Source organism: Canis lupus, chromosome 19 (genome assembly GCF_048164855.1).
Source record: "Canis lupus baileyi chromosome 19, mCanLup2.hap1, whole genome shotgun sequence".
NCBI lineage: Eukaryota > Metazoa > Chordata > Mammalia > Carnivora > Canidae > Canis > Canis lupus.
In genome coordinates this window covers 50,145,272-50,169,912 of record NC_132856.1, presented here as the reverse complement: position 1 = coordinate 50,169,912, position 24,641 = coordinate 50,145,272, and the positions used below count along the sequence as shown (strand labels likewise).

Here is a 24,641-nt window from a genome sequence, read left to right as displayed (position 1 = left end):
TTGAATCCCACGTCGGGCTCCCGGTGCATGGAGCCTGCTTCTCCCTCGGCCTGTGTCTCTGCCTCTCTCTCTCTCTGGGACTATCATAAATAAATAAAAATTAAAAAAAAAAAAAAAAAAAGACTAGAAGCCATGCTGCACGGGAGTATAAGGGAGGGTCTGCTTGCTTTCCGAGAAGCTTCTGTTTTGGTTATGTGGTCCATGATGGGTTGCTATGCAAAGGGCGGTCTTAATATCACTCCAGACCCCAAGTTCCAAGAGGACAAGGACTACGAGGACTCCTCCCAGGACTATGAGGCCCTGACCCATCCACAGTCACAGAGCTAGTGGGGGGCTCTGCCCAAGTGACTACATACAGCCTACCTCTGCGCAGAGTTTGTCTTGATGCCTTCAGATGGACAAAGAACCTTGCTCAGGGCCACTCCCCCCACGCTGGTGCCTGCCTCTCCCTCCCCTTGCTCTATACCCGCCATCATCAGTTATAATCACAGGAGACAACACTCTGTGAGGCACTGCTCTAGCAGCTTCATGCGTATTAGGTGAGGCCCAGAGAGGCTTGGGACCTGTCTGAGGCTACCAGTGAGGATTTGATCTCAGAATATCTTCATCTGAAGACTCTGGTACAATGGTTATGGTGGCTGATGGTGGCCACCAACCACCCAGCCCCATCACCTCCATCCAGTCCCCCTCCTCCCACCGCCTGCCTCTTCTGGGGCCCACGCTGGCACTTACGGTGGCTGGCGAGGCACGGGTGGTGTGGGAGTAGGACTGGCTGGCACTGCCCAGCATGTAGCCGCCCTGGATCACATAGGTGCCTGCTCCGCTGCTGCCGCCTCCGCTGCCGCCACCACTGCCACCACCCCCGCCGCCGCCTCCCCCACCGCCGCCACTGCTGCCACTGCTGCTGTTGCTGGCCCCACCTCCGCTGCTGGTGGAGCTGGTGACGACCTGGCTGCCGGACACATACATGGGCACAGAGCCGCTGCTGGCCACCGCCTGGGAGGTGGCGGGTGTGCTGACCTGGGCGGCTGTGCCCGCAGCTTCGTAGTAGCTGGTGCCCGCTGTCTGGGTGTACAGCGGCGTCTCCGGGTAGGGGTAGGTACTGGAGCGGCTGAGAGAGAAGCAGAGGAAGGAGTCAGAGTGCCAGAGCCTGACGGATGGGGCTCCTGGGGGGCGGGCCCCTCCCGGGAAGGGAGTGAGGAGCAGCAGCCCCAGCGCAGCCAACACCTAGTTACCTACACGGGACCAGGCACTGCCCTGAGTGCTTGGTGGGACACAGTTTCTCATTTCATTATCAAAGTGGCCCCTGGCATGGGAGTCCACATCTCAGGTGGGAAGAAGCCAACTTGGAATAGGCCACACACTCAGTCAATCCAAAACGAAACAAAACAAACAAACAAAAAACAATTATTGAGTACCTACTGTATGCTGGACACTGTTCTAGGCACCTTAGACCCAGCAGTGGGTAAGCAGAAAAGGCCCTGCCTGGGGGAGTTAATGTGGTGGGGAAGCCAGAGGAGAAGCAAGCATGAAGGTAAATCAAGGCAGAAGGTGGGCCTTGCCCAGGTGGTAAAAAATGCAGGAAGGTGCTGGAGAAAGGGGAAGAGCCACCCTGGGGAGTCATTCAGCGATGACTTTTGGAGTGCAGAGTACGTCCCTTTGAGGCAGCGACATAGCCTGCCCTGGAGCCTTCTCCCTAAGCCATCCCCGGACCGGAGTCAGACGATGCAGGCTCACGGCTGCAGGGTGAAGCAAGAGAGTGAAAACTGGGGTCCATCTTTAGAGGAAAGCTAAGTGAAAGGTGTCAGAATTCTACAGAGGGATGAGAGAGAAAGAGGAAGGTCCTGCCCAGAGAAGCAGCTCCAGAACATTCTGTCAGGTGAATGGAAGAGGTGGGGAAAGGAAAGGATGGGGTTTCCAGAAGAGTGGGGTGACCAGGCCCCATTTCATATCTCCATCTGCATCCGTGGGGGTGGAGGCCCGCGGAGGGGAGCAGGCCTCTCACAAGACAGCGCTGGGCACAATTTGGGTTTCTTGCCTTAGAAGGCACTGCTGGAGTCTCCCAAGGAAAGCAGGGGAAGGAGACTTGAAGGCCTCTGGGGCTCTGGGGGCAGCAAGGAGAGGTATGAGGGTGGGGGGTGGGGGAAGGTACGGTCACCAGAGCTGAGCACCCTGCCTGCTGGACACCAAGATGCAGCTCTTGACCAGAGCACCCTGGTCCAGATGGACTGAGCTGGCACAGAGCAACCCTGACAGCATGGGACCCAAGCAGCCCCATCAAGTGCCCTCCACCCCACCCCCAGGCAGGGACTGCAGCCAGCCCAGCCCAGCCCAGCCCAGCCCAGAGCCCCACATGCTGACTGACTGAATGAATGAATGTGTGTGTCTCTAGTCACGGCCTAGATGGGGCCAGGGACAGAGGTGCAGGGGCTTTGGCCAGGGTGGGGATCCAGGCTGGCAAAGGGTTGGGAACCCAGTAAAAACCCACTGCAAGAGAGAAACAGAAGACACAATGCCGCTAACAACTTCACACAGCAGAAGAATCTGACGGCAATGATGGGCTACGTGCGATCACACATACTATAATCACGGAGAGTAGAATTCAAACGAAGCAAAGGACAGATGCTACCAAGGGAGGGAGAAGGAGCCAGCGTGGCACCACAAGGTCTGGGCTTGTGCCTCGGCTCCGCTTCTCACATCCCTAGAGGCCCTAGGGGGCCATACTCTTTTCCAGAGTGTCCCCTATGCTCCCTACCCACTCTGGTCTGCATGGCTGACTGGCAGCACTGGAAATAAATCAAGGGAACTATGAGGTAGCTGGATGCCACGGACCATGACTCAGGTGCCCGGGTCACACCCTTGGGATCTACTACAGCATCATAACTCGGAGACTGAGTTGCTCCATGAGCTAATCCACAGCATCATGCCCACGTGGGACAGGGGAGAGAAAAACAAAACAAAACAAAACAAATGCAAAGAAAACCAATGGAAACTTCCAATAATTAAAACAATAATCACTATAATCCTGCAATTATTACTATGGGTGATGGGAGAAGGCGGTATGTGGGGTATCCGGGACGAGAGGGAGCCAGAGCCAGAGCTAGGGCAGGACAAGGGCATGCTATATGTCTGCTGTGGTACATATTAATGCTGCAGTGTGGGAGTGGGCATCACCCAGGTGTCAGCCAGGTGTGCACTGACTATGTGGGTTGTGCGACATTTGCACAGTGAAGCGCCACACAGCCATTAAACAGAGCGACCATAGCCCACTCAGGGAAACAAGGCAGAGCTTCAAGACATACCGCTGGGGTAAAAATAAGGAAGAGAACACTCTGCCTGTTTCTGAACAAAAAAGGGGGTAGTTTCTATTCTCAGAACATCTCTAGGAGGAAACAAAGAAACAGGTCACAGCCCCCCCTTTGAAGCAAGGTTAGGCATCAGGAGTGAAGATTTTTCTTTTTTTTTTTTTTTTTTTTTAAGATTTTATTCATTCATTCATGAGAGACACACAGAGAAGCAGAGGAAGAAGCAGGCTCCATGCAGGGAGCCCGATGTGGGACTTGATCCCGCGACCCCAGGATCACACCCTGGGCCGAAGGCAGGCACTAAACTGCTGAGCCACCCAGGGATCCCCAGCAGGGAAGATTTCCTCTTCACTGTTTAACATTCTCTATTACTTAAATAATTTAGTCTGTTACAAGTAAAATTGTCTTTTTCCTTTTCTAAAGACGAGGCCCATCTGACTCCAAAGCCCTAAATTACACTGGGGTGCCTTTGCCAAGCTGCGAGGGGTTCCCTCTGCTTTGCCCCTGCCTGGCGGCTGCTGGTTATCCTTAAAAAGCACCCACCATCTGTCAACCCAAGGCCTTGAAGGCAGGCTGGTCTGCTTGGGGTTGGGACGCAGGCCTCAAGTCCTAGCAGGGTCCTGGGCAGAGACATAGGTCACCCCCTCCTCTGCCCTCCCCCAGCCCTCTGCCCACTCACATGGCACTGGCCGTGTAGCTGGCGTCACCGCCCTCCACATACTGCACTTGGCTGGAGTACACGTGTGGGACAGGCACCTGCTGCAGCTGCTGCACCTGGGGTGGGAGGAAGGGCACACAGGAGGTCAGGGGTGGGCCAGCTCCTCTGCCTCCATCTCTAAAGGGCTGGTGGCTGTCCAAGCTTGCAAGGACACCTGGGTCCCCCAGGCTGCATGTCTGGACTTTCTGAATACATCCTGGACAGAGCCTGGGGTCAGAGGCCCAGGGCCGCGGGCTCCGCCAGGGCTGGGAATCAGGCTGAGGTGTGTCAGAGCCAGGGCTCTGTGCTTAGACTGGGGACAGCAAGAGCAGGGCCTGACGTGGAGTGGGCTGAGAGGACCCCAGAGTCCTACTGTGGGCGTGGAAGCTGGACCCCAGGGATAGAGCCAAGCCCTGGCACAGGGCTGTCACTACAGCTAGTCAAAGCCAGAGCCTGAAACTACGGACAAACAGGGCCTCGGGGGTGGAGCCTGCATGGAGGGAAGGATCCCCGTCTGCAGGGGCGGGGCCTGGAAACTCGGTCCAGGACGTCAGGGGCGGAGTGAGAGATCAGAGGTGGGGCCCCCGTTCGTGGGACGGAACCTGGAATTACTGACAGAGCCTCGGGGGCGGGGCCCGAGTTCCCCACCCCCACCCCCACCCGTCTGTGGGAGCCGAGCCGGGGGCCTGGAACCCGCCTTGGGGGTGGGGTGGGGGTGGGGTCAGGGGCGGGTCCCCAGACTGGCCGGGCGGCGGAGGAGGAGGTGGTAGTGGGTGGGGGTCTCCAGGGCCTGCGGGGCCGGGCACGGGCCGGGGCCGGCGGATCCCGCCCCCGCCCGCCCGATGCCCCCCGCCCGTACGTCCGCCACCTACTTTGAGGGCCGTGGCGGCCGTGCCGAACACTAGCACCTGGGGGACTCTCTGGATCCTGACCCTCTGGTCGGGGCTGGCTCGGGCCGGGAGCCCGGGCAGTGGCTCGAAGACCACTTTCTGCTGCGGCAGGAGCAGGTGCGGGGGCAGCACGCCCACCAGCTCCACCCACTGCTCGGCGCCCGGGCCCGCGCCGGGCTCGTAATGGGGCGGCGGCGGCTCGGGGCTGCCTAGCTGCGGGACCTCGCCGCTGCGCGCGGGCGGGAGCGGCGCCGGCGGCTCCGGGGCCAGCGCGCTCGGCCGGGGCCCGGGCGTGGGTGGCCGGGGCGGCGGCTCCGGCGGCGGCGTGGGCCGGGGCTCCTGCTGCTCTGCCTTCCTAGCGGGAAACTGACTGCCTGAGCTCTGGAGGACAAACAGAGACACTGGGGGGTCACCCGGGGCGGCCGCGGGCGGGGCTCCAGGCCTCCGCCGCCCACCGGGTCGCTGAGCTCAGGCAGCAACCCAACAGATCTCCCCCCCAGGTGGCTCAGGGAGGGGAAGATCCAGATCTCTCTCTTAGCAAACCTGGGCCCCTGAACTGCCAGAGGCGGGGGGTGGGGGGTGGGGGAGGGGATGCGCCAAGACCGAGTCTGCAGCTCACAGCCCCAAGTGGAGCCTGGAGCCCGGCTGGGGCCCTTGAGGACCCCCGCTCCCCTCCCTCCCTGCGCCCTGAGGGGCCCGCACCCCTCCCCAGCCCAGCCCAGCCCGGGGCCCCAGTCCCGGGGTTTGCCCGGAGGCAGGTGGAGGAGACACGCACCTCTTGAGCCACGTGAACCGGCTGGAGCCCCTGCACTGTGAGCTGCTGCACAGGGCCGGCTTTGGGGGCCTGTGGAGTGGCTTGGACCACCGACCTCTGGGGAGGGAAAGGGAAAGTCAGACTCTGGTAACCGTGGGGCCCCAAAGAGGCTACCATTCTGCAGATTTTCCCTGCTGCCCTTCACCAAGTGCCTGTTAGATTCAACACCACGTTGACTTTGGGCTCAGCAAAGTGAGGTCCACCGGAAATGGCAGAACTGAAGCTGAACTTGGGCCTGAGTGAGGGAGTCCTTGCTGTCCTCCCCCCTACTCTACATGGGTTCCCCCACACCCCCACATCCTTGGTGCTGCAGGGATCCTGATCACCCTCAGGGCACACAGGGAAGGACACAAGCTGGGGGCAGGGGGTGGAGGATGGGGGTGCTGCGTGGTGGATTACACCTCAAACCCAGGCCTGGAGGGTCAGAGGGGTCTGTGGTACCCGGCAGGAACATCTGGGAATCCTTCAGGGTGAGGTTTCTGCTTTCTTTTGGGAGAAGAATCTATGGTTTTTATATGGTTTTCTGAGGGGTTTGGAACCCCGCAACTTGAGTGATAGCAACCAGGTGGCAGCCACCCCTTGCCATTTAAGCTGCTTCAGCTGCCATGACTGGCGACTGGCAGCTCAGATCAATAGCCTCCTCCCAGAGGCTGGCCATGGATTTGGAGGTTGGGCCTCCCCCAAGCTCCTTAAGGGTAAGCCAGGACTCGGCCTTGGGACTTCCTCCAGGCAACTGGGCCCAAAGAGGCCAGGACATTTCTGAGTTTCCAGCACCCGTACAGTGCCAGGTGCACTTCATATCATTTGCTGCTTTACACATAGAAAGCCACTCATGAAGACCACATTTCATCCCCCAGCAGCCCTGACCACCCTGCTCCTCTGGGCTCCTAGGGCAGAGGCATTATTTAGAGGAGGATGCTGAGTCTGGAGTGAGGTGGAAGCGCTTGCCAAAGGCCAGGGGTTGAGGGGCTGCTGAGGCTGTACCCCCATCTGCTGGGCTCCTGCAGACCTTCCCTGCCACAGCTCCCAGACAGTCAAGGAGGCTGCAGAGGCTGCCTGGCCAGGACCCCTTGCCCCAGCCACTGCCCGCCTTGGCCTGGCACCTCTTGGGTGACGGGGACACTCTGCTGAACACCATGGACTTGCAGCTGCTGCGGCACTGTGCCCGTGGGGGCCCCAGCCGTCTTGCTGGAGGAGCTGTTGGCTTGCACCGGTGACCGCTGCAAGGGAAGGAGACACGAGAATATGGTCTGGTTGCCCAGGCCCTGACAAAACCCTTTTCAGGAGGGCTCTCCCAAGGGCTATTTGGGGAGGGTGGCAGGCCACAGAGATCTCAACCTCCTATGCCACTAACTGGTCAAATTCCCTGAATTGGAATTGCAAGAGTCCCTGCCCCAGTCACTCCGAGGCAAAGCTGGGAGTCCAGCCCAGAGGCACTGGGGGGGGGGGGGGGGGGGCAGGGGCAGCCTCCCCAGTGCAGATGGCCTCAGCTCAGAGGCTGCCTGTGGCCTCCATAATCAGAGAGACTAATACCCCTGAGGTGAGGAGGGGGAGGTGAGGGAATCCCCACTTAACAGATGATGTGCTAAACCACCAGATGGGAAGGGACGTCCCAAGGCCACACAGCTGAGTGGTGGCACCAGGCACGACCCCGGCCAGACTGGCTGCAGGTCCTCTGGGCCATGCTGTGGCACTTCATATCATTTGCTGCTTTACACATAGAAAACACTGGGCTTGGGAGGCTCTAGGGGCCTCGCCAGAGTTCCCCAGAAGAAATGGCTAAGCTGCGGAGGGGGGTCTGACCCCAAGCTCCTGATGCTACCAGCCATGCTCCCAGCCACCCATGGCCTGCCTGCCTCCAACACCCTCACTGATGTTTGGGGGGATCCTCAGAGCAGGGCCAGTGGCCTCCTTTCCTTCCTGGGATATGCAGCCCTGAAGTGGAGGCCCAGCTCCACCCAGGTGGAGGCTGCTTCTTCCTCCCAGAGCTGGACCCAGCTCACTGCCAGTGGGGCCATGAATCAGGCAGCCAAGCCACTCAACCCGGGCAGGAGAAAATGGGCTTGAGGAGTAGGGACCCCTCCAAGTATAGTCTGGGGGTAATGGGAAGAGAGAGACAGGGAGGTCAGCTGATGGGGCCACCACCTACCTCAGGGGGTGAGTGCACCTGCTGGGTGCCATGCACTGTCAGGGAAACCTGGCCACCCTTGCTGCCTGGGGCTGTGCTCTGCACCACCAGACGCTGTGTGGGGAGAGCCTAGAACCAGGAGGGAAAGGACCACAGTTCACTCACAGCAGCCTGTCTGTGGAGCCTGTCGGTTGCCATGAGCACCCGCTACCAGACCAGGAGATGTCCTAGTGCTGTGCCCCTGTTAGCTCACAGAACTGCCCCAACAGTCCCGGCACAGCCCTGCTACTAATTCCACTTCACAGGGGTGACAGAGAGACTCAGGACGGCAAAAGTGCTTGCCTAAGGTACTGGAATCAGTAAGTGGCAGAGCCACAGGGTCCTATGCTGAGCCCCACCACCCTGCCCACAGGCTGCCCAGGGGACAGACCATCACACGCTCACAGTCCCTGTGCTGGCTACAGGCTCTCAGCTCCTAACTGGCATTGGGTTCTCTGCTTTGAGACACTGGGGCTGGACCCGAAAGCTACCTTCCTTATTGCTACTCCTCAGTTCTGTCTACTAAGAAACTTGTATGGGTCATCCTTTTCCAATGGGCCCTGACTGCCATGGTCTCACTTGCTGGAGGCAGCAGGTGGGGGGAGAGGGGCCTGGTTGGAGCCTATGTCCTTGATGCTGGTGAGGACAAATCTGAGCAGGCCACAGGGAGTTGACTGTGTACCCTGGGGGAGGCTGTGAGGGCCAGGACGGGCATGGCAGGCTTACCTGCTGGGGTACTGGGATGTTGGTGAGCTGGAGGGGTGACACATGGCCCGGCTTGGCCTGCACACTTGTCTGGACCAGCAGACGCTGTAGGGGCAAGGAGTAAAAACCTGAGCCATGCCAGCTTCCCCAGTGAGGCCTGGCCCAGGTGGGTGGAGGGGTAGCTGAAGCAAGCATCTTGATAAGAACATGTGAGCAGATGGCTCTGACAGCAGGGCAGGAGTGGAGGCCACAGTGCCATGGCCACAGTCTCCACTGCCCCTCTCGTGTATCCTCCCAGCCCACCCTCCCCAGGGGAGGGGTATGTGTGTCCTACCTGCTGGGTGCCCTGCACCTGCTGGACCACCTGAGTGGGCACTCCGGTCTGGCTGGCTGTGGAGCCTGGGCTGGCCTCCGATACAGTCTCACTGGCCCGCATAGCGCCTTCTGTGAGGAGGGGTCACTGGGTCAGCTCTGCCTGCTGTCCCTGCCTCCACCCTGAGCCCAAGCCTGAACCCATCAGGATGGGACGATATTGCCTGAAGCTGATCCCTACCATCGCTGGGCCTCTCCAAGAATCCTGCCTGCCTCCTGGCCAGCCCTGACACTGCCCATTGAGGTGAGCCATAAGGACCTATGATCCTAGACGTGCAGAAGCAGCCCCACCCCACCTCTCCTCATCCCAAAACCAGACCAGAAGGGGTGAATGAGGAGCCAAGATGCACCAGAGGCCCGAAGGGCTAGATCCCTTCTCCCAACAGATAAGATTTGTGGACTTCCAGTGACTGGCCCCCTACCCTGGGGTCTCAGCAGCCCTAGAAGGACCAAAATGCTATGGCCACCTTCCTCCTGGGACCAAGATGACTCCTGGCTTCCCAGGAATGGAAGATAGTCAAAAGGGTGACCCTACAAGGCCCTGCCAGCCTGTGGCCCTCTCCTTCTCCACTGTCCCAGCCTCCCTGTCCTCAGTAGGTCGGGGGCAAGAGGGGGCTTGAAGTGGGCAGGCAGCTACTCACGCTGACAGGCAGCCGAGAAGAGGCAATTGTAGAACATGGTGCCCACCTGCCCCCACCCTGCCCCTACCCCCGTCTATCTAGGAGAAACTGTTCTATACTCCTTACTCCTGGTCCACCTCTTTGGGAACAGCAGGGTGAGTGGGTGGCTTTATACCCACAACCTTGGGGAGCTAATCCCCCACCCCACCCCCAGGGATGCAGCTGTAGAGCTCCTCTGCTGCCCTCTTGGAATAAACACTGTCCTCCCAGTAGGCGTGGCCCAAGCAGAGCCTTCTCTGGGCTGGGGCCTTGCTATGAAGTCAGGAGGGAGGCTGGTACCCAGAGATTCTACCCGGCAGGCACATGTCAAGTTTCAAGCACATCTCACTGAGTGATTAACAAGGGAGCTGAGAAGGGGAGAGGCAAAGGGGGCAAGCCTCCAGAGTGGGGAGCTGGGCCTCAGCCATGTGGGGACACAGGGAGGGGGCCTGGCCAGGGCAGAAGGGCAGTTCCAGGTCGATGCAAGAACCCCAGGGACTAAGTCCTGGGCAGAGCTCATGAATGTGTTATGTGTTGGGTGTAGGGGAAGCAGTGGTCAGATGTGGAAGGTGGTGTTGTGGGGAGCCTCCCATTGGCCACATGTGGGACGGGCACTGGAGCAACCTCAGGCCTGCCTGGCCAGCTGCGTCTGCAGCCAATTCCAGGAGACATCATTTCCAACGTTTGGCTAGAATCTTCCTGGGCATCCACTTGGGCTTCCCTGAGCAGTGAAGGATGCAGCCCCCACTGAGATGGGCCCCCAGGAGAAACCTGAGAAAGCCCTTAGTCACGTGGGGGGCCCGGCACACCTGGGTGTCAGAGGGACGTGGGCAGCCAGGCCCATCCCAAGGAATGGCACCCAACCGAGGAGGCCTGTGACAGGTCTTGCCTAGTTCAGGGTGGGCAGTGAGTGAGTGGGGGGCTGGCCAGGAGGTTCAGATGAAAACACCACGGCTGATCTTTCAGTCGGTGGGACCCTAAGCAGCTGGGAGGCCTGGGGACCTGCTGAGATCAGGCCCCTGCCTGGGTGGGGGAAGCCCCAGGAAACAGTCTGCGATGGCAGGGACCCCCACATCCACCAGGCATGCCGGGGCTGTATCACGAGGATAAACAGGTGAGATTCCAGAGTCTACTGTCCGGATGAGGGGCTTCCCGTGTGTGGGTCCCTGTTTGCCTGCATGTGGCCCTCACTGAGTGTGTCTGGGAGAGCGGGGTGTTAAGTCTGAGAGCCTTTCCATCTGTCTGTCTGCCTCCTCCATTCTGGGCATGTGCCTGAGACCAGGGAAGGCCCTGCAGTCTCAAGTCTGTAGTCAGGAAGTGGCAGCTGATTTCCTGTCCCTCGATCTGATGAGCGTCTCTTCCTCCCTGGGCCCTGCACTTCCCCATCGAGACCTACTCATGTCTCCAATACCACAAGCTATGAAGGGGAAGACTGAGGAAGCCCGAGAGGCTCCATTAGGATGAGCTGGGGCCCTACTCCTTGTGGACACCGGGCAGGGCCGTCTGGCTCCCTCCCTCCAGATCCTTTGCTCTAGGAGAGGACTTCAGTCGGGGGCTCCTGAGGTGGCTGGTGGGTCCTGGGTCCCTTGATCTTGGTTTCCCCATCTGTGCTGAGGATGCTGACAAACAGCCTCCCATCTTCCTCTCAGACACAAGTCTTCCTGGACTCCCTGGGACTCCAAGTGTGGGAGACGCAGGGAAGAAAGGCTGGCCGCTGCCGCTCCTTCAGCCCAGCCCTATCTGCTGTGGGCAGGCTTGGTTTCACCTTCCTGGGGGTGGCTGCCAGGGCCCACAGTGCCCTCCTCTTTCTACCTCGAGTTTGGGCAAGAGTCTGGTAGCCTGTGAGGACAGGGGCTTATGGGTCTACAAGGCTGTTGCTGAGCCTGGAAACTGAGCTTCTTTCCCATCACCTCCATAGACACTTAGGACAGAGCCTATAAGGACCGGGCTGGATGAGCTGCCTGTGGGGTTGTTCCCAGCTGGCTTTCAGCCTGGGCTCCAGGTTTGGGCCCAGGGCCCCTCCCTGTTTCCTTCCTGAGTCTCCCTGGGTCCCTGATCGGCTCAGATTGCTCTGGCTCCAGAGGAGTCCCAGGCATCTTGCCTTTTACTGGTGTCAGTTACCTCCCTTACCCCCGCCATGCCTGAGATGAGCTCAAGCGGCTCTAAGGCCACCTTTAGATGAAAAGGGATGCTAACCCATGAGAGAGTCATGGAGGAATGCTGGGAACTCACTACAGGGCCTGGGAGAGGGGTCAACAGAACAGCAAGTGGAGTAAAAAGGTACAGCCAACCTCCTCTTCCTCAGAAAAATTCGAGGAAGCCCACCCAGTAACCCTCCAGGGGACAAGCTCACTGCCACCAGAACAAGGAGCAGTAGGGAAAAGAAAGTCCCCAGGACCCCTGTGAAAGACCATGAAGGTACCATCAGACCAAAGAAGGAATCCTGAAAGTCATACCAGCAGCCCACTCACTGCAGCACATAAGCACAGAGTAACCCCATGGTGATGGGGGAATTAGGGGGAGGCGGGAACAAAGGCCTCAACCTCTAAGCCCTGGGGACTCCCTGGAGTCCATGGACCAGGAAGAACTGGGGAGGCTGGGCGGAGAGAGGAATGTGCCGGGAGTTGGGGTGCTCTGGGGCCTGGAGCCATGTGCCCTTTCCAGAGGACCCTGGACCTCCCCACCACAGATCAGCCAAAGCCAGCACCCAAGAAGTCCATGGCCAATCAGATGTCCTGGAAGCTGACCAAAGTCCTCCAGCAGTGACAGGCGAGGCTTCCCACCTGCTCTCAGTTGCCCAGGGCTAACAGACCATGAGGGCTGTGACGGGTCAGCCCAGCCTTCACCTGGGTCTCATGCCACCAAGACTCAGTGGACAGAGCCCTGCCCTCAGAGATGAAGGGTTGGACATCATCATCATCATCATCACTTCAGGTGATAATGAACGTTAAGAAGAAAAATCAAGCAAAGTGAGGACACAGGGAGTAAGCAGTGGAGGTGGGGAGGTATGGGTGTCAGGGAGGTAGATCTGCACTGACACTAGAACACAAGGGACAAGTCACCAGGAGGTTTGGGATGGGAGTGCTCCAGGCAGAGGGCACTGCAAGTGCAAAGCCCTAGAAGCCAGACTGAGCCTTGTGGGTTTTGGAGCCGTGGGAAGGCCAGTAGGGCTGGAGCAGGTGTGGGAGGGGAGAGGGAAGACTGAGAGTGGGGGCTGGGAGGGGAGTTGGCAGGCCTCCCAGACCAGAGCTGAGAGGCTAGAAAATTGTCAGCAGGGGATACAGGAAGTGTGGAGCTTTTAAAGCCCTTCCCTTGTGGGAGGGGCCACAGGGGGCCACCTCTCGTCAGATGAGAAAGCCAAGGTCAGGGTGTCCCAGAGAGTGTCATCAGGGCCCCCTGCCTCAGAATCATCTGGGGTGGGTTGTGATGGGCTCCCTCCTGGTCTCTGTGCAGGTGGACTGTGACAGGTGAGGGCAGAGGCTGGGCCAGGATGGGGGCCGTGGTGGTGGGAGAGGTGGGGGGGGCTGGGGTGGTTCTAGTAGCATTTAGGAGGTAGAGACGAGACGTCTGGCTCAAGGATAGGTAGGGTAGGAGTCCATGCTGAGCCAGGACCTGGGGTGGTATTTATTAGAATGAAGAAGTCTCAAAAGAGGATAGATTAGATGAGGGGAAAAATCCAGGGTTCTGGTTTGGCCATGCTGGCTTCAGGAGCCCACTCAGTCCTGAGTGGATGATCACAGGTGGCTGGGCTTCGGGGCCACAGCCCAGGGCATGGACCACAACATGGGCACACTGTTAGCACCAAGGTGGCAGTGAGAGCTGAGGTGCTGGACGAAGGTCAGCACCTCTCCTCCTCTGAAGGGGAGGAGAAGGAGGCAAAAATGGGATGGAGACCAGGGCAGGGGGCAGTTCTGGGAGGAAGGGGACCAGGTTGTCAGGCGCCTCCCAGGGACCCAAGAAAACAAATACCCGAAGTGACCCAGCAGGAGGACAAGACAGGGGACTCCAACTGGAGTGCTGGGCAGGGGAGGGCAGAGAGCAGCAGAAGAGAGAGCATGAGAGAAGGGAGGGTGGATCACTCAAGAAATTCTGATTTAAAAGGAAGTGAAGACATGGGCAGCAACTGGATACAGGAACTGGGATTTCTGATTAAAATGGAGCTATTAAAAATAATAATAAAAATAAAATAAAATGGAGCTATTTCATCTCTGCATGCTGGTGGGAAAGGTCTGCAAGAGAGGGATGCGATGAGGCCCTGGGACTCACAGAGCAGGTGGCTGCTGACGACTGGGGGATGTGGGGCTGGCTCAGGGGAAATGGGGTCCTTCTTGGTATGTGGTGGTGCCTGTCCGCAGTGAGGAAGGCAGTGGGGTCAAGGGTCAGGATGTCGGAGTGAGACAAGATGATGGAGGTGGGGTGGGCTTCTTGCAGGGTGGGGGGCATGCTGGTGAGAAAACCTAGCAGAATAGCTGGGCAGTGCTGGGAACCCGCTGGAATGTGGGGCCTGGGAACCCTGGCCACGTCCATGGCTGGTACTCTCAGCATGGCTCTCACATGCCACCCCTCCAGACCAGTCCCTGGGGTAAAGAGTCACTACCCTGAGCCTCTGCAGGCCCCCACCCCCAGCCCTCTCTGGGGACCTCCACACCGCCAGGAGCCTAAAGGATGCTGCACAGGGCCCCAGCTACACCTGTTCTGGTCCCCTGGGGCCATGTCAGTTGCCACATACCACTCTTTATTGTCCTATCTTCCTAAGCCTAGTTTTGACCTGCCCCTTCCACAGCCTCCTAAGATGGCTTTTTGATTCCCGTCCCTTCCTTTACCACTCTGGAAAAACTGGGGTGGGGGGGTCACCACATTCTCCCCCCTCCACTGAGCACACTGGAAACCACTAATGATGCCCAGTCCTGGCCTGAGCTCCACGTTCTCAAGGGAATGACTGCCTGTCCTGACCCTCTGCTCCCAGTTCCTGCTGTTTGGCCCATCTCCATCATGGAGGGAAGTGGGGCGGGGGGGAAAGATAGTCTGGGCAGGAATCACGACCTGAGCTTCCTGGTCATTTTCTCCACGGCCATAAGGGGAGAGAGACCACAGCGAGAAACAGGGGTCCTTGGCCACATGATCATGAAATTGCCTAATCAATGGCCTTCCTCGGCCCCCGGGACCTGCCAAAACCAAATCGTGGCACCTCCAGGAGGCCTCCCAGCTGACCTCCCTACGGTGCCTCCGTGAAAGCCTGGCATGTATCCCCTGAGCTCATGAAACCATTACCAGCCCTTTACGGAAGAGGCAACAGGCAGGATGGCCGAGGGGCTGCTGAGAAACCAGGCTAGGCCCAGAGGGCAGTAGCCTGGTGCTCACCCTCCATCTCCAACAGATGTTTGCAAACTTTAAGCCCACCACCTAGTCCTTTCCTCAAGTGGCAGTTTACTTGGGGATAAAGAAAGAAACAGCCCTAAGAGCTGCCCTGATGGAAAGGAGTTTAGGTGGACAAAAGCCTCACTGCTTGGCCTGACTACTCCTGCCCCAGAAACAACCCCCAAGTCCTGCCCAGGAGCCCCAGCAAGTCTGAAAGCTGTCATGCTGGGGAGGGCATCACTGTGCTCCCCACATCCAGGATGCCCATTCCCCAAACTCCTCTCCAAGTCATTACAGAGCACCCTGGCTCCGAGCGCATGTCCACTTACCAGACACGGTGACCACGATGTACTGCTGGGACGCCGGGGACGGGGTGGGTGCGCCGGCCGGCTGTGAGGGCGTGGGGGTGGCCGGAAGCTCCGTCACATATTGTTTCTGGCTGCCTGGTGGCTGTGCCTGGGGCTGGGGGCTCTGCAACTCAGTGACATATTGGGGCTGGGGGGTAGCAGCGGTGGCAGGCGGCTGGGGGGGCTGGGGTGCCGCTGGTGGCGGCGGCGGTGGCTGGGGCTGGGCCTGTGGTGGCTGGGATGGTTGCGGGGCTGCCTGTAGCTCAGTAACGTACGCTGGTGTTGCCATGCCAACAGTGGGGAAAATGATAATAAATAAGGCTTTTTTTTTTTCTTTCTTGGGAAGAAGCAAAGGAGGGGAGAAACAGAAAAAAAAAAAACAAAAAACAAAAAAAAACAAAAGAAGGAAAAACAAGAATTAATCTACAGGCAGAGGAAACCAGGGACAGTTCCTGGCTCCCTAGAGACACGTTTAGGTTCATCACTAACTTAATTAAATCCTGAGGCTGGTGGCCAGATACAACCAACCCATCACCGCACGGGGACTGGTTATGGACTGAGGCTGGTCTACGCCTCTTCCACTCATCCCTGTCCAGGACTCCTGCCTTCTTCCTTCCCAGTCCCTGGTGCCTTGAGGACCCCTGTGACAAAGGGGGGTGGGCGAGGGTGGGGTCTTGGGCCCTCGCCCAGAGACAAATGGCCCATTTCTGAGGGCTCCTGCAGACGGAGCACCATGCTCTCTACATTATTTCATCTTAAACTTTACAATAATCATGTCTGGGTTTGGGTTTGCTCTGGCAGATAAGGAGCTGAGGCTCGGAGAGGTTGAGAAACTTGCCCCAGGCACACAGCAGGCAGAGGCTGAACCCTGGGCATTCTGAGCACTTGAATAGTTGGCTAACTGCTGGAAGGCAAAGTCGGGGGGGAAAGCCATCTCCCAGCCAGCCTGTCCCAGTTCCCTATATGCCTGCTATTTGGGCTCGGATTCTTGGCTGAGTATCATTCCCAGTGGGGTGCCAGACAAGGGAAAGGTGTTTGAGTCCAAAAAGCCCTTATTCGGAGAGCATATTGTGGTTACAGGGGCTTTCAGGCCCTTGAATGAACCTTAATGGTTGACGACACCACATGTGAGCTCATCACAGGAAGAGTACCCTTCTGAGTCCAGGGGGACTGGGGTGAGAGCAGGCCCTGGCCACAGGGCAGGCTCAGCAGGCACTGCTGACCTCAGAATGGGGCTGGCCCAACCAGGCGGAGGCAGCTTTTCAGGATGCTAAGCAGTCATGTTCCCTCTCCCAGGTAGTGGGCTAGGCACCCCGTCTGTCTTGCTCAGTCCTGTCCCTTCTGGCTCAGGGCTACCCTCTCTCAGCAAGTCCAGCCTCATCAGAAGATGAACAAATGGTTTCCCCGCTGCCCACACTAATGGGGGCCTTCCCCAGCTGCTGAGTATCTGAGGACAGCAGAGCAAACACTTGAGTGGTTAAGAGGAGAAGCTCCAGCCCCCCTACCTTCGTGACCCCTGCCTGACCCAGGGAAGTATTTGACTTTGACAGCCTGACACTCCGGGGCCCACTGGCCACTGAACCAGAGGCTATTCTGCGCTAACCCTGGAGCACCTGTGGGCCATCTCACGCCAACAGGCGGCCCTCCAGCCACTGGTGACTAAGTAGGATTTGCAAGGGGAAGGAGGGGGGAGAAACAACTGCTGCTGGTTAACCAGAAGCCCCAGGAGCCTCTGTTGTGATCACCTCTGCACCTCAGCCCCATGGCAGAGGAGCCATCATGGCCATTTCACAGATGAGTAAAACCCTGTGAAGGGTGCCCCACAACTGGTAAGAAGACAATTTGAACCCAGGTCTCTCTGACCTCTGGATGTAGGCTCTTAGCCCCCGGCCCTGCTCAGGAAGCCAGGCACAGGGCTCGTTTATTTCTCACAAATAGGGAAGATAACATCTTCCCCCTTTTTCAGAGGGAGAGACCTGAGCCCCACCCACAGAGATTAAACATCTGCCACACATTAGAAAAAGGCATCTGTCCCCCAGCCCCTGTGCTCCCAAACTCCTTCCTGCCAGCCTCAGAGGGGCTGCCATCTGGGGGCTCCTCATACCATTGCGTCCAAACTCTGGCCCAGTGCAGGAGCTTGAGTCACAGCAACTGATCTGTGTCCATCTGCCTGGTGTCAGCCCACCCCGACATGAACCTTGACCTGTCTCTTCATTCACAACCACGTTACTGACCTTCCCCTGGGACTCAAGTGTCCCCATCTGTGCCTGGGGATGGTGAGGACACCAATTCATAGGGCTGTCATAAGGCTCCAATGAGACAAGCCAGTAAGCGCTGAGACACGGAAGTCACTATTATCATTGTCACTGGACAAATAACCCTGCCAGGTGGAGACAGAGGAAAGGGGAAGGAGACACACACATTCCTCAGGCTCTTAGAAGGAGGTGCCCCAGGGATGCCTGGGTGGCTCGTGCTTGAGCGCCTGCCTTTGACTCAGGGTGTGATCCTGGAGTCCCGGGATGGAGTCCCACGTCGGGCTCTCCACATGGAGCCTGCTTCTCCCTCTGCCTGTGTCTCTGCCTCTCTCTCATTGTGTGTCTCGTGAATAAATAAACAAAATCTTTAAAAAAGGGGGGGAGGGGGAGGTGCCCCAGTGTCTGCTGTTTGAGCTAACCCCACCTTGGGATGATTCTGAGTTCAATGGCCCTTGGGGAATTCTCTGAGAAACCCTGGCCTGGGCCTTGCTGGGGCCTAGCAGAGCTTGCTGTGGTGCCTACCACAAGGAATGGACGTTAAAAGCGCCACCCTTGCAGGTGCTTTCTCCTCCCTGAGGAGGAAGCCTGCCGGCCCCATCCCTTCCACTCAGGGGCAGGGGAAGGAGGCGACAGTAAAGGCTGAAAGGCCAAGCATGAAAAGGAGAAGGGGAGATTAGTAAAACAGTTAAACCCACTTCTCTATTGGAGGCCTTCCCAGCACTGTCCCTGTCAATCAGTCCCCAGGAAGGGCAATACCGGACAGCGAGTGTCCCACAATTACTCGGCCAGGGAGCCCTTTTCTTTCCATTTGTGGATGCCTAAGTCAAGCAGAGTTCTGCAGGGTGCTCTCTAGAGAGAAATAAGTCACAAATATTTAAACAGCATGAGATCCTTTCCTTTACAGAGCAGGGCACACAAGACAAGGGAATCGCTCAGCAAATCTGTTCCTTGGCAATGAAACTGCCAAGAAAAGTGCCAATGGCTGCACCTATCTTCAAAGCCAATAGCTGTTTTGGAAGAATGTTTGAATCAATCGCTTTAGATCAGAGGCTGGCAAACTTTTACAAAGGGCCACAGCCAATATTTTTGCCTTTGTGGGCAGACAGCCTCGGTTGCAACTACTCAGCTCACCACTGTGGTGTGAAAGCAGCCATAGATAACATGTAAACAAATGAGTGTGGTTTGTGCTAATAAAACTTTATTTATAGACACCTAGATTTGAATTTCATATGGTATCACATGTCCTGAAATTTTACTCAGACCACAAAATATTCTTGTAATTCTTTTCCCCAATCATTTAAAAGTGCAAAAATCATGCTTAGTTCACAGGCCACACAAAACCAGATGGCAACCCCTGTCTGCTGACCTCTGTCTTGGATGGAGATTCTATAATCAAATGGTTTACATCTTGGAACAAGCCCTCCTAAAGAAATAGAAAGAAAACTCCCTTTCCTCACCTGTAGAATGGCTTCAATAAGGAATTTATAGAAGAACAGGGAAATTAGATCTAAAGATGTGGGTTTCCTTCATCCTCTACATTCAAGTGAGTCTAAGATTGCTCAATGATTTCTTCAAAATAGATCCTAAGGCTGGATACTTCTCTTCACCTTCATCAACACCCTCCTACACTGAGCTGTCTTCATCTCTTGCTTGGACCCCTGCAACACCCTCTTTATTAGCTCCTAGCTCCACGTTTGCCTCTATAGTCTTTAGGATTCTTTGAAAACACAAATCCTATCTTGTCACTCCTCTTTTCAGAAGGCTCGACGGCTCTTATGACAGAGACAAAATAAAATCCAGAGCCCTTCCCAAGCATCATGGGGCCTTGAGGTCCTTCCTATCTCACTTTGAATGTTCTAGTCAAACTGGCTCTTGCTCCTAGAATGCTCCAGGCCTCCTGCCTCAGGACCTTTGCACCAGAGTCTTCCACCTGACTGACACACTCACCTCACCTCTACCCCATTCTACAGTGCTGGCTGCTTCTTATCATTCAGGTCTCAACTTCTATGTCACCACCTTGGGTCTCAGGTGTGCTCCCCTCTCCCACCCCCAAGCACTCTGAAACACAGACTCCTTTTTTTTTTTTTTAAGATTTATTTATTTATGATAGACATAGAGAGAGAGAGAGAGAGAGAGGCAGAGACACAAGCAGAGGGAGAAACAGGCTCCATGCCGAGAGCCCGACGTGGGACTCGATCCCAGGACTCCAGGATCGCGCCCTGGGCCAAAGGCAGGCGCCAAACCGCTGAGCCACCCAGGGATCCCCTGAAGCACAGACTCCTGTTTTATTTTCTTCCTGGCCCTGTATTTCTTTGTTTGTCTGCTCTCTTATTCACAGTTTTCTTTCTCTCCATGGCCAGAAATGCAAGCTCCCCCAGGTCGGAGACCTGGCCTGCCCTACCCATCACTGCATCTCCAGCTCTTTATAACACTGACAGGCACATGGTGGGGGACTCAAGTTTTATTGTCAAAAAAGTATCTACACGCCAGGAGCATACTGCTAGTGTCTGTCAAAGGCCGGTTTGAATCTACCAATTGACAAACCCTTGTGAACACATTCCAGCCTCCTGCCTCCTGCCTCTGCCAGCAACAGGCTTATGCAGCAGCAGTAGTAGGTAATGCCCCCTGGTCATTACAGAATGGGCTTCCCAGCCCAAGAAGAGCATTATGCATTGTGCAGCTGCTATCTGCAGGCTGCAACCCTGGGGGAGCCTCCCTGGACCACCCCTGAGACGTTGAGCTGTGTATGGGGAGGGAAGGGCAAAGACTTCAGCTCTAGAGACACCATTCCCACGACACCCACATCCCTGGCTCACCCAGCTGCCTCCTGGAAGCCTTGGGGCTGAGTCTGGGCGCAGGCCCAGGAGAATTTAGCTTTTTGGCTACTCTCCTAAAGCGGCAGAAAGGCTCTTCAGGAGCAAGGCAAATGACACTTTCTCACTAGAAACTGGAGTCCTGGTATCCAGCTTCCTGGGATCTCTCTCTCATCTCTGTCATCAGCCCACACAGCCCAGCAAGTGAGTCAACCTTTAAAGCCACTAGGCTCTCACCCAATTCAAAATGATAAAAATAAATGCAAGTGGTGTAATTCAGAGAGCTGAGCAGGAAGGGCCAATCATGAGAATGGCAGTGGTAGCTAACAGAGTTTGAGCAATTACTATGTATCTGATACTCAACATGCATTCCTTTATGGAATCCATAACACAGTAATATGAGCTTAAAATTATTACCAGTGATCACTGTCCCTAGCTTAGATAAAAGGAAATTGAGGTCCATAAAAGTAAAATAACTTATCCAAGGGCACACAGCTAGAAAGCAGGTGATTGTTTCCAAAAGCAAACCAAAAAAAACCCCAAAAAAACAAAAAACAAAAGCAAACCAAACCAGTGCCCTCTACCCTTGTCAAAAGATCCTTCTGGGCTTGGACCCTTCAAATATAAAAGTTATGGGGCAAGAGGCGGGTGAGGGTGGGGACAAGCAGTTAACAAAGCTAGTTGAGGGACACCTGGGCGGCCCAGGGGTTGAGCATCTGCTTTGGGCTCAGGTCATGACCCTGGAGTCCCAGGATCAAGTCCCACATGGGGCTCCCTGCAGGAAGCCTTCTTCTCCCTCTGCCTGTGTCTCTGCCTCTGTATCTCTGGTAAAAAAATAAATAAATCTGAAAAAAAAAAAAAAAAAGCTAGTTGATTGGTAACATCACCTTCTGCTCAAAGTCTGCCTTTCCAACAGGTGGTGGTGACCTTTCAGGCAGGCTTGGTATTTCCAGGTTTGTACAGAAAACTAATCCCCACCCTTCCTAAATTTCAAAGGGGTCCTGCCACCTCTCAAAGAGGACTCAGTCTAGAAAAGAGTCCCTGGAGAAGTGAGGCCCGCCCCACCCCGCAAATTCTTGAGGGAAAGCTTTAGCAGAGCCTGAAATGATCCTTCTTGAAGTTTATTGATTTTAAAGGAAAACGGCTGCAGTTTGCACACCACCACTCTGCTCTGCTGATGCCAAGCTCCAAAGCAAGACAGAGAATAAGCAAAGTGGACTTGGCCCAGCTGGCTGTTTGAAAAAAATAAGTTCTCCAGCAAGCTGGCAGATCCTGTTGCCCAGCAAAGCAGTCGCTCACATTCTCCTGTAACAAACATGGAACACTTCCCTTTCCCTCTGATCTTCATGTAGCGCTCCTGCCCACGTGGCTCTGGAGCCTGGTACCTCCTCAGTGACATGTGACCCAGTTGACACCAACTTGATTGACACAAAAACATGTGTCTGGCCAAGAGAAGCAGCTTAAGAAATCTAAGAAACTTCCTCGGGCGCCATTTGCTTCCCATGCCCAGAAAGGGAGACCTTTATGGGCAGAATGGTTAGAAATCATCCCCACTCCAAAAACAAGTCTCTGCCCAGGGATAACACTAGGTCTAAGAGCAGCCGCCAGAGAAGCAATCACGTTTCTGTTCTTCTGTCTCAGTCACCCAAGATCACTCCTCCCTGCCGTCGGCTCCGATTTCTGCAAACCAAATCCTCCCGGCTAAAGCCATACTCCCAGTCCACAGCTTCGCCATGAAACTTTGCTTCTCTTTGCCTTCTCTCAGGGAGAAGAAGACAGATTTAGGAGCAGACAGCAGTGCTGAAATCAAGATTAGCTAACAGTTCCATCAAACCACATTCAAAAACAGGACATGGGGTAAAAGTTCAAAGATGAACCCTAGAGAAAGTCCTGAAAGGAGTCAAAGGAGTCCCTGAAATGCAGAAAAGGGACGATGGCAAGAATTCTCCCCACTTTACAGGATGGAAAACTGAGGCCTCAGATGTGGCAGATACTGTGTACTAGGAATGACCTGGGCGGGGGCGGGGGGGCAGGGCGGTTTCTAAAGCGACGCGGCACAGGTGGCCTCCCATCTCTGGGATGCGGTAAGGCCCCGGCGGCAGCCGCCGCACCCGGTTCTCCCTCGCACCCGCCGGCCCCGCCCACACCTTACGACCTGGCCCCGCCCACTCACCTCGGCCCCGCCTCGCCCCTCCCTCGCTCCCATTGGCCCAGCCTCCCCAGGCCCGCCTCTCCGCACCTCCCAACATATAAAAGCCCCCCGCCCCGTCCGGCCGACCTCCACTCGCCGCCGGCCTGCTAGCGCCCGCCCCTCGCGGGGGCTGGGCCCCGGACCCCAGGGGCGGGTGGTGTCGCCCCAGCCGGGCCCCGGCCCCCTCCCCCACGGCCCCGACAGTCGCCGCCGCCATTTTGATCGCCCGCCCCTTCCCCCCGGACTATGATTACAGCGACACCCGCCGCCCGGGCCCCGTCGCCCTCCCTGGCCCGGCCAGCCACCCCGGGGCCGCCCCGGTTACCTCGGCTTCTTCCTACTTGTGTCCGCAGAAGGGCTTTCCAGAGGTCTCGGAGGCGATGTTGGGAGGGGGACGGAACGTGCCGGGGTCCCCGGGCCAGGCAGGGGGGGGTGGGGGTGGGGGTCGGCCGGGCGGTTGTTGTTGTTGACTCGCGTTGCCGGGTTGCTTGGTCGCCACGACTACCGTGGCTATGGCGCCTCCGTTTCCCTCACCGGGGCAACTGTTGCTACCCACCCTACACACGTCACGGGCGGGGGCGGAGTCCCGGGTGATTGGCGGCGCCGGGAGCAGTGATTGGACGGCGCTAGGTCCTGCTGCGAAGCTATTGGTCCGAAGTCACGCTTTTCAACACCTCCTCGACTTCTCGGCGCTCTGATTCATCGCTATGCATGTCCATCAAAGGAAACTGAGCCCTCAGAGGCAGAAGAACCCGTCACTCCCGCAAGGAAGCGGCCGCCTAAGAATAAAGGGGTGGGGTCTGTGAGGTCGGGATTGGTTTGCGGCTGTAAAACCTGCCTTTTGGTTCAGCTACAGGGACGTCAATCTATTCCAAAGGTTTGCCGCGCTCTCTGGCTGGGGGCCGTGCGCATGCGAGGAGCAAGGCCAGCTGGGAACCGTAGTCCGCTCTGCGTACTTCAAACGCCTTACCAACTATAAAAGGCGAGGAAGGAAAGCTCTCTTCCTTCAGACTTCTCCCTTCCCCAGTGGGTCGGTTCCTGCCCTCGCGCGCTTACGTCACGGGAGGAATGCGGTGACGTGCACTGCTCGTCTGTGACGTCGGCGGCGGGGGCCGGGCTAGGGGGTTCGATGACGTCACTGGGCGCTCTTTTCCCCCTACCCCCACTGCCCTCCGATGGTGGGATGGTCTAGGGGAGCCAGGTGGAGTTCGATTCCTGGCTCCAGCCAGGTGGAGTTCGATTCCTGGCTCCCCTACCCGGAGCAAACTTCCCCCGCCACCAACCCCCATCCCCGCCACCTCTGCGTAGACGCGGCCTCCGCGCCAGCTCCCGCCTCCCCGCCCTGTTGGGCAGGGAAAGGTCACTGCTGCCGGGACGGCCGCGGCTATCTCGCTCCCGCAGGCGGCGCGGACGGCCCTGGGAAAGGTCTCCCGCCGGCGGACTTAATTAGAGGCTTCTACCGCGGGCGATAAGCAAAGGTCGGCGCCCAGCCCCTCCCGGGGGAGCTCGGGCTGCTCCGCTGGGCTCCACACCGTCCCCCTCCCACTCCCCCCAGCCCCGCCACAGAGCATTCCCCCCTCACCGTCCTGCTTGCCTCAGTTTCCCCAGGGGACAAGAGACAGAAGCGGGTCAGGATTAGGGTGAGCGCACCTCGGGCGCAAAAACTCGATCATCAGGATAAATGACATTCTAATATTTTTTCCAATATTTTTTAAGTGTCAAAATTAATGGGAAAAAGATAAATCCGTGATAAGCAAAATGCCAAAATGTTAAATAAAGATAGGACCCGCCAGGATTTGGGATTAAGGTGAGGTGAGTCAGGCAAGCACAGGATCGGAACTTTTACTTTTTTGAAAATATTTTGATCATGGAAGTTTTTGCATTAATTTTGACTTTTCAAAATATATTAGTTATCATAATAAGTGAATGTTTTGGCACCCCGTTCCTTAAATATTGCGCCCCAGTCTCCACTAGAGACAGGACAATAAACGCAAAGGCTCAGAGCCCATGGTTCTAATTCCACTTCTGCTGTGTGACAGTGAGACAAAATGGCTCTAGCTCTGAGCTG

General features: G+C 56.9%; 1 protein-coding gene across 3 annotated transcripts in view; it reads right to left on the bottom strand.

Annotated features, from left to right (window-relative positions):
* RFX1 (regulatory factor X1) overlaps positions 1 to 23,688 on the bottom strand; it is a 30,970-nt gene extending 7,282 nt beyond the window's left edge. The window contains exons 1-11 of one of the 3 annotated variants that reach the window (XM_072787021.1): positions 23,544 to 23,688; positions 22,899 to 23,352; positions 15,297 to 15,651; positions 8,913 to 9,022; positions 8,600 to 8,683; positions 7,856 to 7,963; positions 6,810 to 6,926; positions 5,668 to 5,763; positions 4,875 to 5,273; positions 3,985 to 4,079; positions 733 to 1,111 (exon numbers count right to left, since the gene is read on the bottom strand). In XM_072787021.1, coding sequence (XP_072643122.1) covers positions 733 to 1,111; positions 3,985 to 4,079; positions 4,875 to 5,273; positions 5,668 to 5,763; positions 6,810 to 6,926; positions 7,856 to 7,963; positions 8,600 to 8,683; positions 8,913 to 9,022; positions 15,297 to 15,603 — 1,695 coding nt within the window. In that variant the 5' untranslated portion in view covers positions 15,604 to 15,651; positions 22,899 to 23,352; positions 23,544 to 23,688. The remainder of the gene's footprint in view (positions 1 to 732; positions 1,112 to 3,984; positions 4,080 to 4,874; positions 5,274 to 5,667; positions 5,764 to 6,809; positions 6,927 to 7,855; positions 7,964 to 8,599; positions 8,684 to 8,912; positions 9,023 to 15,296; positions 15,652 to 22,898; positions 23,353 to 23,543) is intronic. The other 2 variants (XM_072787020.1, XM_072787022.1) reach the window with 2 other exon arrangements.
* Between the last annotated feature and the right edge of the window lie 953 nt (positions 23,689 to 24,641).